Source organism: Bos javanicus, chromosome 19 (genome assembly GCF_032452875.1).
Source record: "Bos javanicus breed banteng chromosome 19, ARS-OSU_banteng_1.0, whole genome shotgun sequence".
NCBI classification, from domain to species: Eukaryota; Metazoa; Chordata; class Mammalia; order Artiodactyla; family Bovidae; genus Bos; species Bos javanicus.
In genome coordinates this window covers 28810863-28823280 of record NC_083886.1, presented here as the reverse complement: position 1 = coordinate 28823280, position 12418 = coordinate 28810863, and the positions used below count along the sequence as shown (strand labels likewise).

The window sequence follows — 12418 nt, the reverse complement described above, 5'->3', positions numbered from 1 at the left end:
AACTCAAGAGACAAACAATTGATTGGGGGAAATCTACAATGCAGAAAACAGTTTATATCTACAACTGTCAAGAAGCTTTAAGAAATTAACAAGAACAACCCAATAGAAAAAAATATTATGCAACCATTTAAAAAAATGAATTAGAGCTCTATCAGGCCAGGTGAAATTGAATGAACAAGTGTAATGCACAAAATTGTCTATAATATCTAATATAATATGTATGGGCTTCTGTGGTGGCTCAGATGGTAAAGCATCTGCCTGCAATGCAGGTAGACCCGGGTTCGATCCCTGGGTCAGGAAGATCCCCTGGAAAAGGGGATGGCTACCCACTCCAGTACCCACTCCAGAGGAGCCTGGCGGGCTACAGTCCATGGGATCACAAAGAGTTTAACACAATTGAGTGACTAACACGCACACACACATTTTATGTATAATGTGCATTATATGACTAAAACCCAGCAATCCATGTGTGTATACATTGCACTCAAGATAAAACTATATATATGTGTATACACAAGTAATAAAGCTATTTTTTCAAGGCAAACATCCAGGCCAACTCATTGCAAACAAAAACAAACCCCAAGAAAATAAAAATTAGCTATAAACCCATCCCAAAATACCACAATAAATATTGTTGTACAGACTCATCCATCCTTTTTCTATGCTTGTGTGCTTTTTTTATACACAAAATTGGGATCCTATGGTTCATTCTATTTTGAGATCTGTTTCTTCCAGTCAATTGTCCTCATCTGTCTCTGGGCATTTGCTGATGCTAGCCTCTCCCCCAAAGCCACCCCATCCTTTAAGCCTCTAAGAAACCTTCCTTATGAACCCCCCCACCGACCCCCCAGAGAGTGGTTGACCACTCTGAATTTTGTCCTCACCAGCTTTCTCTCCTTCCTGGAAATACGTTTAGGTCTACCTGGTTTGAGAGTTTCTCGAGTGCTCCTCCCCTCTCCTGTTATACTGGGGAGCTCCTTGGGGGCAGGAACTCTGCCTCTTTCATAAGTGTATCTTCACGTTGCCTAGAATGCACATAGTAGGCACTTTATAAGTATAGCTGTAGAAAAAGACATAGGCTTCTTGCCTGTCTTGTATTGAGTGATTGATCTCAAGACAGTATGGGTGATGGAGCAATCTAGGAGGTAGATTCTTGGACACTGGACACAAGAGATCAAAGCAGGGAAGTGGTCCTCCCAAGGGCTGGGTATCCCTCAGATCACCCAAATCCACCCCTCACCCCCTTCCCAGGTCTCCTCCAAAAGCTCAGAAAGGAACAACCTGCACGCAGGGCTCCATGTGTGATATATATATATTTTTATATATATATATAATTGCTCTCATTTTATTGTACTTTATCCTCTTTTTACAGTAGATCAGACACAGGCATTAAATAACTGCAGAGAGAGACCACTTGGGTGAGGGGAGTGCAGGAAAACAATGGGATCCAAAGGGAAGAGCCTCAGATCCAGTCAGAAAAACAGGGAAGGGTCCACCCATGGGTGGGGTGTGGAAGCTGCAGCATCAAAAAAGAACAGGGAAATTACAGGTGGGGAAGTGAAGGGCGTGGGAGAAGAAAGAGTTAAAATGCCTCTATAACTCAAGAACACAGAAGGTCCCTCATTTAACATTCTATGGGCACTATGGGGTTGTTTAAGAAGGCAAAGGGGTCTGAAGGAGATGGAGCCAAGAAATTCAGAGTCTTAAAAGGAGGAGGTATCTGCAATTTTCAGGCTGGCATGCGGAAGAAAGGGGAGGAGTTAGTTTGTGATTAGTTGATAACTTGCTAAGAGAAGCCACAGAGAGGATGGGGGTGGGGGAGCAGATCTGGGCGGAGGGGAAGGAGATGGAATAGTCCCATAACCAGCTGACGTTTCCAAGGTGGCCACTGGGGACCCAGCCAAAGTGGCTGCCCCTCCCCCAGGGCGCCTGGGAAGTAGAACTTGCAGGATATTCTGGGAAAGGGAACAGAGGGGAGGGAGCCATCGGCAAAAACAAAGTGCATATTCAGCCTAGGTCAACCCCGCCCCTCTGAGGCGTGATAGGAGACCAGGAAGAGAATTTTCAAGAATCAACAGGGATTTTTCTTTCAGACCTTCATTCCCAGCTCACGTATTCAACGTGGAGTGAGAAACCAGCTGTGCCAGGAAAGAAGGAAAAGGCCACAGAGCCATCATGTCTTCAGTTACAAGTGGTCCCGCTTTCATTGGAGGGAATGGGGATAGAGAAGTGGGGAAAGACTGACCAAGGAGTCACACAAGTCAAAAGCCACTGAGACAGCGACTGTGGTAGACAAGGCAGAAGGTGTGGGAGACAGGGGAGGGGACAGCGGCTGAGCTGGCATGGGAGGATAGAGGGTCACACTGGTGACCACTCTGTAGCCTACAGAGATATTAAATCATTAAGCGGTGCACCTGGAACTAACAGCAGTGTTGTAAGTTAATTATACTTCAGTTATTTTAAAAAACAGAATGGAGTGCCACATTCTGTCTGGAGATAAGCATGAAGAGATTGCCGTCTGTGTGTGGGTGGGTGAAAAGAAAAGAAAGTGAAAGTCACTCAGTCGTGTCCGACTCTTTGTGACCCCCATGGACTATACAGTCCAAGGAATTCTCCAGGCCAGAATACTGGAGTGGGTAGCTTTTCTTTTCTCCAGGGGATCTTCCCAACCTAGGAATCAAACCTGGGTCTCCTGCATTGCAGACGGATTCTTTATCAACTGAGCTATGAGGAAAGACCAAGGTGGGCGGGTGGGCATTTTCTATAGTTCTGGAGGGCTGGAACAGGAGGGCAGGATGGGTGGGGAACTGTAAGGACACCTCACTCACAGCTACACCAGGACTAGAAAGACTCCGAACTCTATGACCATCTTGGGGGTTCCATCTCCCTGTCTCTGACAGAGCTCAGGCAGGAAGAAGATGGTGGAAAGTGTGTGCAACCAGAGAATCACGACAGATGTCAGGCCGGGTTCAGAAGGAAAGGAAAAGGGCGCGAGGCTCAGACAAGCCATAGCTCTGTTATAAAAAATACCTTTGGGGTGGGTGAGAGAGGGATCAGGCGGGGTCAGGGGTATTCCAGAAGCATCCGTAGGAAAGAGTTGGGGGCGGGAGGAAGGGGGCCTCAGGTTTTGTTGATGCGGAGTTTGAAGGCCACACGCCCCGCGAACTTGTCGCGCTCATCGTCAGTGGCAATGTTGGCAGCATTGATGCGGCACTCCACGTTCACCTCCACGTTGGGGGTCACATTCAGGAACTTGACAGCCACCAGGGGCTGTGTGTAGTTCACCTGGGCCAGAGGAGGAGAGCGAGGCTCCAGGCCTGAGGCAGCTGGGCCTCCAACCCCGCACCCTGCTCCCCTGGAGGAGCCAGCACCCGGCCTCCCGCAGGACTTACGTGAAACTTCTTGCCATAGTAGGGAAAGTACATGAGGTCGATATTGCCGTTTGCAGGGAACATAACGAAGTTGCCGAGATTCTCGGCATCTTCATCTCGCTGTGGGGGACGCAGGAGGGTGGAGGAGAGCATGTTAGGGATGGCGGGAACTCAGCTGACTTCCCTGTGTTCCTCCTTCATCCCGATTGTGCTCTCTCAAATCCGTATCCCTTGAGCTGTGGAGCCTGGTATATTTGTGCTTGCACAGGAGGGGGTATCCTGTCTCCACCATCAGACTGGGAAGTCCTCCAGGGTGCTAAGGAGCCCGAAGCCTTCTACTGCCCTCCCACCCCAAATTCTTACCCCATCCTCAGGAATCGGTTTCTGGAGCGGAGCCAAGAGAGAACAGATCAATGAGTAAGAGCTCAGTAGGAAGCAAGGAGGGGGATGAAGCAAGAGGAGCAGGAAGCTCCTAGAGGGACAGAGGTGGGGGAAGCAGGGCTCCAAGGACAACTTAGTGGTGGCAGGTGGTGCTCACAGACCAGCAGCTACCAGATACCTAAAAAGAACTGAGGGCAGAAGAGACATGAGACTGAGCGCAGAAGACATGGTCAGGGAATAGAGAAGATGGGAGGATCATGGAGAGAAGCCAGAGGCAGGGGCTCGGGTGGAGTCAGGGAGAGGGTGTCTATCCATATAAAAGAGCAGACTTCTGCATCCTAGACAGAAGCATGAGGGGTGGCAGTGCCTTGGAGTTTGAGCCATATTGAAGCCCATGCTTACCCCCTTGTCCCTAGAGTTATGGGGCCTCTGGGAGTAAAGAAGATAGGGAGAGATGAGTGAATGACATGGAAACCATAAGGACAAACAGATGGGGCAAACAGATGGACAAGGCCCGACAAACTCACCTTCCCCACGCAGGTAACATTCATGCTCTGGTTTGCTCCCGCATAGAAGTTGATGACCTGGAGTGAGGAGAGACAGTGGTGAGGGTTAGGAAAAGAAGTTGTCAAAAACAGAAATATCCAGCCCCCCAGCCATGATCTCAGCCTCCAGCAGTCACATCTCTCTTGTTCTCTCAGCCACTCAAACATCTAAAAGTCTCCCGAAGCCCAAGAGCCCCAGTAAAAGAAAGCAACTGCCAGCAGATGGTAGCTCCCTCCTCCATTCTCCCTGGGGACTAAGGATATGAGTACCCGGTTCATCTTGATGAAGACACAGGGCTGTCCAGTGCTGTAACCATAGTGGGTGGGGTCCCCAATGCCAGAGCAGTCACCCAGCTGGGTCCGGTTGAACTGGCAAGCACGTTTTGGGTAGTTTAGAACTCCATTATCTGGTTGTTCGTAATAGCGACCAGGGCGGCAGACATCATTCTTCTGGGCTTGGATGGAGTCATTGTAAGCTAAGGAGGTGGGCGAGAGAGAGTCACCGACCTCATGTTCTGCTCCCAGGGTACCCAACCCCCTGCCCGAAGTCCTGCATAGCCATCGAGCCCGTACTCACGCTCCAAGAACTTATTGAGTTTCTGAACATGCTGGTCCCAGCTTTCAGTGTCACTGACATTGACAATGACATCGAGGTTCTCAGTCTTAGGGCGAATCATCAAGCCTAGTCAGCAGAGGCAAGAATGAGGGGGTATATGTAAGACAAAGGACCATACAAAGAGGGAAGAAGATGGACATGGGGAACACCAGGGTGAGGGATGACAGGAAGATCTGAGATCGCCTTCCAGGGAGGGAGATCTCCTGTGACCCTCTGCCACCTCTCCAGATCACATAGCTCTCAGCTGTGGGGAATGTGAAGGCGGCCTTTAAGAAGAACTGCCCAGCACGTGGTGACTGGCTCATCAGAACCAAACCTCTAAGAGCTGACAGTTCTCAACCTGCGAGTTCCTTTGGGAGGCTTAGGGGCATCAGAGTAGTGAGCCTGGCTGGTGGGGGAGTTTCATCACTCACCTGGTGTAGCCAATCGGTCCTGGTACTTGGGGGTGTGGTCGGAGACCGTCTGCAGCATCACCCACATGGTGAGGGTGAACATGGCGGTGAGGAAGCCATAGAAGACGAGGTAGAAGAGGAGGATAAAGGCTAAAGAGGAGGAAATAGGGTCAACAGGTTCCAGGTCTCCATCCACGACCTGTCCACGTGCCCCTCCCCCACTCAGAGGTTCTGCTCAGGAAAGGATCCCAGAGCCCCAGGGAGCCTTCCCCTGGGAGCAAAAGGAGACAAGCTGGAAAAAGGCAGTGTGTCTGGCTTCCAGCCATGGCTCCCAGCCCCTTCTGGTCCTACAGCACAGTGAAGCCCAATTTTGTGGAGGACACAAGAAACCTAAACTCTTGTTGCTTGGACAACCCCTTGAATAGGCCACAGTCATTTTGCCACAAATTATATTCTCAACTTGTCAACCTTCATGGCCCTGAAAAGGCATACCATCTGTTACTGCTATATGGGTACTCATGTTTGAAGTTGTCCAGCACGATGACTTTTCAAGCTGGCACTGGCCCCAATTCACCACCAAACTCTCAAACCATCTCTCAGGGTGTGGACCCTCACACTCAAACAGCAAAATCTTCTCTCTCTGAGCCCTACAAGAGCTGAACCTTGAGTGGGTCTCCGGCCAAAGCTACAAAGTCTCTCAGAGACAGCTGTCCAGGGCCTTCAACAGTCACCCCACCCCCAGCTCACACTCAGCACTCAGGGCAAAGGCAGGTGTAAAGGAAGACTTTCCACAGCCTTCCAGGCAGAGAGCCTGGTGGACTCTTGGTGGATGTGACAAGTCACTGTCACTCCTCAGCCTAGTGTGAGTACCTGCTGTTTCCATTCCCCCAGATCTCGAGTCCTTCCATCTCAGAAGACACTTCCCCAAGCCTCCCCAGATTTTCCCAAGGACTCAAGGACCCTTCCAGTCCCACGGACTGGACTTCCCGTTTCCTGCATAAGGACTGCATCAGACCCACTTCAAGGGCCCCTTGGTGGGGTGGGCTAATGGGAACAGCATTCAGTCAGCGTGGATGAACTGTAAATTGTGCCACACAATGTCTCCTGTGCTTCAACTTCCCAGCTTGAAAATCCCTTTTGGAAGAAATCACCCTTCACTGGCATCTATGCTCAGCACCGGACCCTCAACCAGACACAAGTCCCTCCACATCTCCTGAATATGTGGTCCCACACACCACCTCCAAGGTATGGGTGGGGAAGGTGCCTGGCCATCCAACGCCTGAGACACAGGGCCCAGATGATGTACACATCTCACCACCAGTGACCACTCCCTCCGCTTGTGACATCTGAGCCCAACACCCAGCCCCGAACACCTCCCAGTGGCACCCCGGCCCCACAGCCCCCCACCCACGAAGCAGTCACAGAAGGCTCCAAAACACGAGGCAGTGGGATCCAGACAACTTCCGCTGTGAAGAACCCTCTCCAACACACACCCCACCTCTCCAAGACCCGCCCCCTCATGAATGTTCCCAGGGTCCAAGGGGTGGGCACGAGCTAAAAATAGACGGGCCTGGCCAGCTAGTGAGAATCAGAGGGAGGGAAGGGGCGCTCTTCTGGAGAAGGGGGGCGACCGTGTGGAGCTGACCGGCCCCCGACAGGGAGCGCAAGCGCCGCGGCGAGCACACGCGCGCAGAGCCCGCGACCCCCCGCGCGAGGGGGCTCTGCGGGGGGCGGGAAGGCGGCAGTGACCTACTTTCTCCGCCTCCGCAGCGGCCAGCCAGGGAGATTAGACCGGCGACTCGGCCCCCTCCCAGCCCGGAGCCCGGCAGGGGGGCCGGACGCCGGGAACCCGGGAACAGAGCTGGGGCTGCGCCGGCGGGACCTCGTCCTCCCCGGGCGTCGCCAGGCGGATCCCCCCGCCTCCCGCCCCTAGCACGGCCGGCCCCGCATACCCCAGCTGGTCCCTGTGCGGCCCATGAACTGGTGCGTCCTCGGGTTCCACACGAACTCCTTCCACTCCTCAACCACCTGCCCGCAGCTCTTCTTCTCTTTCTGGATGACCATCTTGACGGCGGGGGGCAAGTCCCGCGCGGGGCGGGGGACTATGGAGAAGCCGGGGTGCTGCGCGCTGAAGCCCCCCTCACGCACCGGAACGCGCGGGGAGCAAAGGCAGCGGGGCCAAGGGAGACCCCCCCCCCTCAGATATGCAGCCGCTGTCAATTCCGGGGCGCAAGGCCACACGCTGCGGGGTGCTGGCGGTGCGGCGTAAGATGAACAGATCCTAGGCACCCCCACTGCAATGAAAAGGGGGGTTGTCCGAGCAGGGGAGGATAAAAAGGCGAAGGAGTGCGAACGCAGCTTCACCCCCTAGACCTCTCAGAAGCAAAACGAAAAGGGATGCAAAAATAGACGGCTGCAAAACCCGAGCGGAGCACGGAAAAATCGGGGTGCCAAGAGGCAGGGAGAGGTGGGGGAGGGGGCCGCCCCGAAATCCGAGATGCAAAGAGGCTGTGGAGAGGAGTCGGGTGACTGTTCAAGGCTCTTCTGACGAGTGGAGACCGCCACACCAAAGGTGGCTCGGCCACGGGGGTGGGGTGGGGACGCGCAGTTGTGGGGACAGGCAGGGATAGGGGTCCCCCGGGCGGAGGCTCCGCTCTTCAGCAGTGCGGGGCTAGCGACAGCGCGCGGTCTTTATACTCGGTGGCTCCGAGGGTGCCCGCCCCCTTCCCCGCCCCCAGAAGCCCCACCTCCTCTCTCTGGCCTGGGCGACCTCATGCATATGCAAATTTGGAGAGGGCTTGGGCCCGCCCCCTGATGCCTCCTCAGGACCAAGGCTCTCCCCTACTCCCACCGCAGGTACTGGACGGGATCTGGGTGGGTGGAGAGTATAGAAAGGGTGTCGGGGCAAAATGGAAAGATAACCCCAGAGAGACACAGCAGACAGAGAGAAAAGCAGATATATGCTGAGATAGGGGCCCCAGGCAGAGAGTTAGAAAGAAACTAAGATCCTGGAGACAGGGCAGAATGTGAGACCAACAGAGAAGGAGCCAGAGATCAAGAAAAATAGATCGAAGAGACTAGCCAGGATACTACACTAGCAGGGCTGGAGGTTAGAACATGCCACCAGGAGACCCATAGAGGCCACCACAGGACGGAAATTCCCCTCAAGGGAGATGCTGCCAATGTCCCCAACACCTTCTCCGGTCCCACAGCCTCTTCTCCCAACACCTGGTTCTCACCAAGGCTGGGGGCTTCCCTGCCTTCCCACACCCCTCTGAAGCCCTTCCAACACCACTTTCCCAGCCCCCAGCCCTGCCTTGAGACCCCAGCCCTGGAGCCGCATATGCTTTGGTGTTTTGTCTCCTCCCACCACCCACCCCCTGCCCCACCGCTTTCTGCACTCCCCTCTTCATTTGCCCATTTGTCAACAAACATTTATTGAGTACCTGCTAGAGACCTTGTGCAACCCAGCCCTAGAGAGGTAAAGTTGAGGTTCTCAACGGGGCTTCCACAGTCTGATAGGGAGGTGCAAGGGCCTCTAAAGACCTCCTGTTAAGATTCATTGTCTTTTCATGTCTCTTAAAATCTTGTCACTTTTGCTTGGAGAGATTTTTCTTCTTTTTTCAACTCTTACCTTACACTCTTGGCTCTATTCCCCAACAATTCCTGTTCTAGCATCCTCCCCTTCAAACTTTCCCCCTGCAGGTCAGGGCAGGCTTCATGGACTCAGGATCTGCTCAGTCAAACAAGGTGAAGCCGTGTAACTTGCACTGTCTTAATTAGAATGACTCACCTGCTGTCTGGGCTTAGTGAGGATCAAGATCTTTGTGTCTCAGTGCAGAAAGAATTTAGTGAGAAATAAAGTGATAGATAAACGGATTTATTAAAAAAGAAATACACTCCACAGAGTGTGGGCCATCTCAGAGGTGAGAGGCCCCAAAATATGGGGTGGCTACGTTTTCTGGCATTGCCTTTCTTTGGGATTGGAATGAAAACTGACCTTTTCCAGTCCTGTGGCCACTGCTGAGTTTCCAAATTTGCTGGCATATTGTGTGCAGCACTTTCACAGCATCATCTTTTAGGATTTGAAATAGCTCAGGTGGAATTCCATCACCTCCACTAGCTTTGTTCATGGTGATGCTTCCCAAGGCCTACTTGACTTCGCATTCCAGGATGTCTGGCTCTACGTGAGTGATCAAACCATCATGGTTATCTGGGTCATGAAGATCCTTCTTGTATAGTTGTTCTGTGTATTCTTGCCACCTCTTCTTAATATCTTCTGCTTCTGTTAGGTCCCTACCATTTCTGTCCTTTATTGTCCTCATCTTTGCATGAAATGTTCCCTTGGTATCTCTAATTTTCTTGAAGAGATATCTAGTCTTTCCCATTTATTGTTTTCCTCCATTTCTTTACATTGATCACTGAGGAAGGCCAGAGGAACCAGAGACCAAATTGCCAACATCTGTTGGACATTGAAAAAGCAAGAGAGTTCCAGAAAAAAACATCTGCTTCTGTTTTATTGACTATGCAAAAGCCTTTGACTGTGTGGATCACAACAAACTAGAAAATTCTTAACCAGATGGGAATGTCAGACCATCTGACTTGCCTCCTGAGAAATCTGTATGCAGGTCAAGAAGCAACAGTTAGAACTGGACGTGAAACAACAGACTGGTTCCAAATTGGGAAAGAAGTACATCAGGGCTGTATATTGTCACTCTGCTCATTTAACTTATATGTAGAGTACATCATGCAAAATGCCAGGCTGGATGAAGCACAAGCTGGAATCAAGATTGCTGGGAGAAATATCAGTAACCTCAGATATGCATATGACACCACCCTTATGGCAGAAAGCGAAGAACTAAAGAGCCTTTTGATGACAGTGAAAGAGGAGAGTGAAAAAGCTGGTTTAAAACTCAGCATTCAGAAAACTAAGATCATAGCATCCGGTCCCATCAGTTCAGTTCAGTCGCTCAGTCGTGTCCAACTCTTTGTGACCCCATGGACCGACTGCAACACGCCAGGCTTCCCTGTCCATCACCAACTCCCGGAGTTTACTCAGACATGTCCATCAAGTCAGTGATGCCATCCAACCATCTCATGCTCTGTCATCCCCTTCTTCTCCTGCCCTCAATCTTTCCCAGCATCAGGGTCTTTTCAAGTGAGTCAGCTGTTCATATCAGGTGGCCAAAGTATTGGAGTTTCAGCTTCAGCATCAGTCCTTCCAATGAACACTCAGGACTGAACTCCTTTAGGATGGACTGGTTGGATTTCCTTGCAGTCCAAGGGACTCTCAAGAGTCTTCTCCAACATCACAGTTCAAAAGCATCAATTCTTCAGTGCTCAGCTTTCTTTATAGTCCAACTCTCACATCCATACATGACTACTGGAAAAACCATAGCCTTGACTAGACAGACCTTTTTTGGCAAAGTAATGTCTCTGCTTTTTAATATGCTGTCTAGGTTGGTCATCGGAGAAGGCAATGGCACCCCACTCCAGTACTCTTGCCTGGAAAATCCCATGGACGGAGGAGCCTGGTAGGCTGCAGTCCATGGGGTCGTAAAGAGTCAGACACGACTGAGCGACTTCACTTTCACTTTCATGCATTGGAGAAGGAAATGGCAACCCACTCCAGTGTTGTTGCCTGGAGAATCCCAGGGACGGGGGAGCCTGGTGGGCTGCTGTCTACGGGGTCACACAGAGTCGGACATGACTGAAGTGACTTAGCAGCAGCAGCATATTGGTCATAACTTTCCTTCCAAGGAGTAAGCATCTTTTAATTTCATGGCTGCAGTCACCATCTGCAGTGATTTTAGAGCCCCCCAAAATAGTTTGCCACTGTTTCCACTGTTTCCCCATCTATTTGCCATGAAGTGATGAGACCAGATGCCATGATCTTAGTTTTCTGAATGTTGAGCTTTAAGCCAACTTTTTCACTCTCCTCTTTCACTTTCATCAAGAGGCTCTTTGGTTCTTCTTCACTTTCTGCCATAAGGGTGGTGTCATCTGCATATCTGAGGTTATTGATTATTTCTCCTGGCAATCTTGATTCCAGCTTGTGCTTCATCCAGCCCAGCATTTCTCATGATGTACTCTGTATATAAGTTAAATAAGCAGGGTGACAATATACTGCCTTCACTTACTCCTTTCCTGATTTGGAACCAGTCTATTGTTCTATGTCCAGTTCTAACTGTAGCTTCCTGACCTGCATACAGGTCTCAAGAGGCAGGTCAGGTGGTCTGGTATTCCTATCTCTTGAAGAATTTTCCACAGTTTATTGTGATCCACACAGTCAAAGGCTTTGGCATAGACGATAAAGCAGAAATAGATGTTTTTCTGGAACTCTCTTGCTTTTTTGATGATCCAGTGGATGATCACAATTTGATCTCTGGTTCCTCTGCCTTTTCTAAAACCAGCTTGAACATCTGGAAGTTCATGGTTCACGTATTGCTGAAGCCTGGCTTGGAGAATTTCGAGCATTACTTTACTAGCATGTGAAATGAGTACAATTGTGCGGTAGTTTGAGCATTCTTTGGCATTGCCTTTCTTTGGGATTGGAATGAAAACTGACCTTTTCCAGTCCTGTGGCCACTGCTGAGTTTTCCAAATTTGCTGGCATATGAGTGCAGCACTTTCACATCATCAACTTTCAGGATTTGAAATAGCTCAACTGGAATTCCATTACCTCCACTAGCTTTGTTCGTAGTGATGCTTTCTAAGGCCCACTTGACTTCACATTCCGGGATGTCTGGCTCTAGGTGAGTGATCACACCATCGTGATTATCTTGGTCGTGAAGATCTTTTTTGTACAGTTCTTCTGTGTATTCTTGCCACCTCTTCTTAATATCTTCTGCTTCTGTTAGGTCCGTATCATTTCTGTCCTTTATTGTGGTCATCTTTGCATGAAATATTCCCTTGGTATCTCTAATTTTCTTGAAGAGATCTCTACTTCATGGCAAATATATGGGGAAACAGTGGAAACAGTGAGAGACTTTATTTTCTTGGGCTCCAAAATCACTGCAGATGGTGACTGCAGCCATGAAATTAAAAGATGCTTGCTCCTTGAAAGAAAAGTTATGACCAACCTAGACAGCATATTAAAAAGCAGAGACATTA

At 50.5% G+C, this 12418-nt stretch overlaps 1 protein-coding gene across 1 annotated transcript; it reads right to left on the bottom strand.

The window, feature by feature from the left end:
* Nucleotides 1-1294: 1294 nt before the first annotated feature.
* Nucleotides 1295-7984, bottom strand: ATP1B2 (ATPase Na+/K+ transporting subunit beta 2). Its single transcript, XM_061389674.1, has 7 exons — nt 7258-7984; nt 5327-5455; nt 4875-4979; nt 4568-4773; nt 4280-4336; nt 3393-3491; nt 1295-3285 (listed from the first exon to the last, which is right to left on the bottom strand). The coding sequence occupies exons 1-7, from the start codon at nt 7367-7369 to the stop codon at nt 3121-3123; spliced, it is 873 nt and encodes a 290-aa protein (XP_061245658.1). The 5' UTR covers nt 7370-7984; the 3' UTR covers nt 1295-3120.
* Between the last annotated feature and the right edge of the window lie 4434 nt (nt 7985-12418).

What these genes read in the sequence shown, in the direction of transcription:
- ATP1B2 (XM_061389674.1), bottom strand. Translation starts at nt 7,369, where the DNA reads ATGGTCATCCAGAAAGAGAAGAAGAGCTGCGGGCAGGTGGTTGAGGAG. An exon ending in ATGTTACCTGCGTGGGGAAG is followed by an intron (nt 3,492 to 4,279) that starts GTGAGTTTGTCG and finishes CGTCCCCCACAG; the next exon opens with CGAGATGAAGATGCCGAGAA. An exon ending in ACTATGGCAAGAAGTTTCAC is followed by an intron (nt 3,286 to 3,392) that starts GTAAGTCCTGCG and finishes CCTCTGGCCCAG; the next exon opens with GTGAACTACACACAGCCCCT.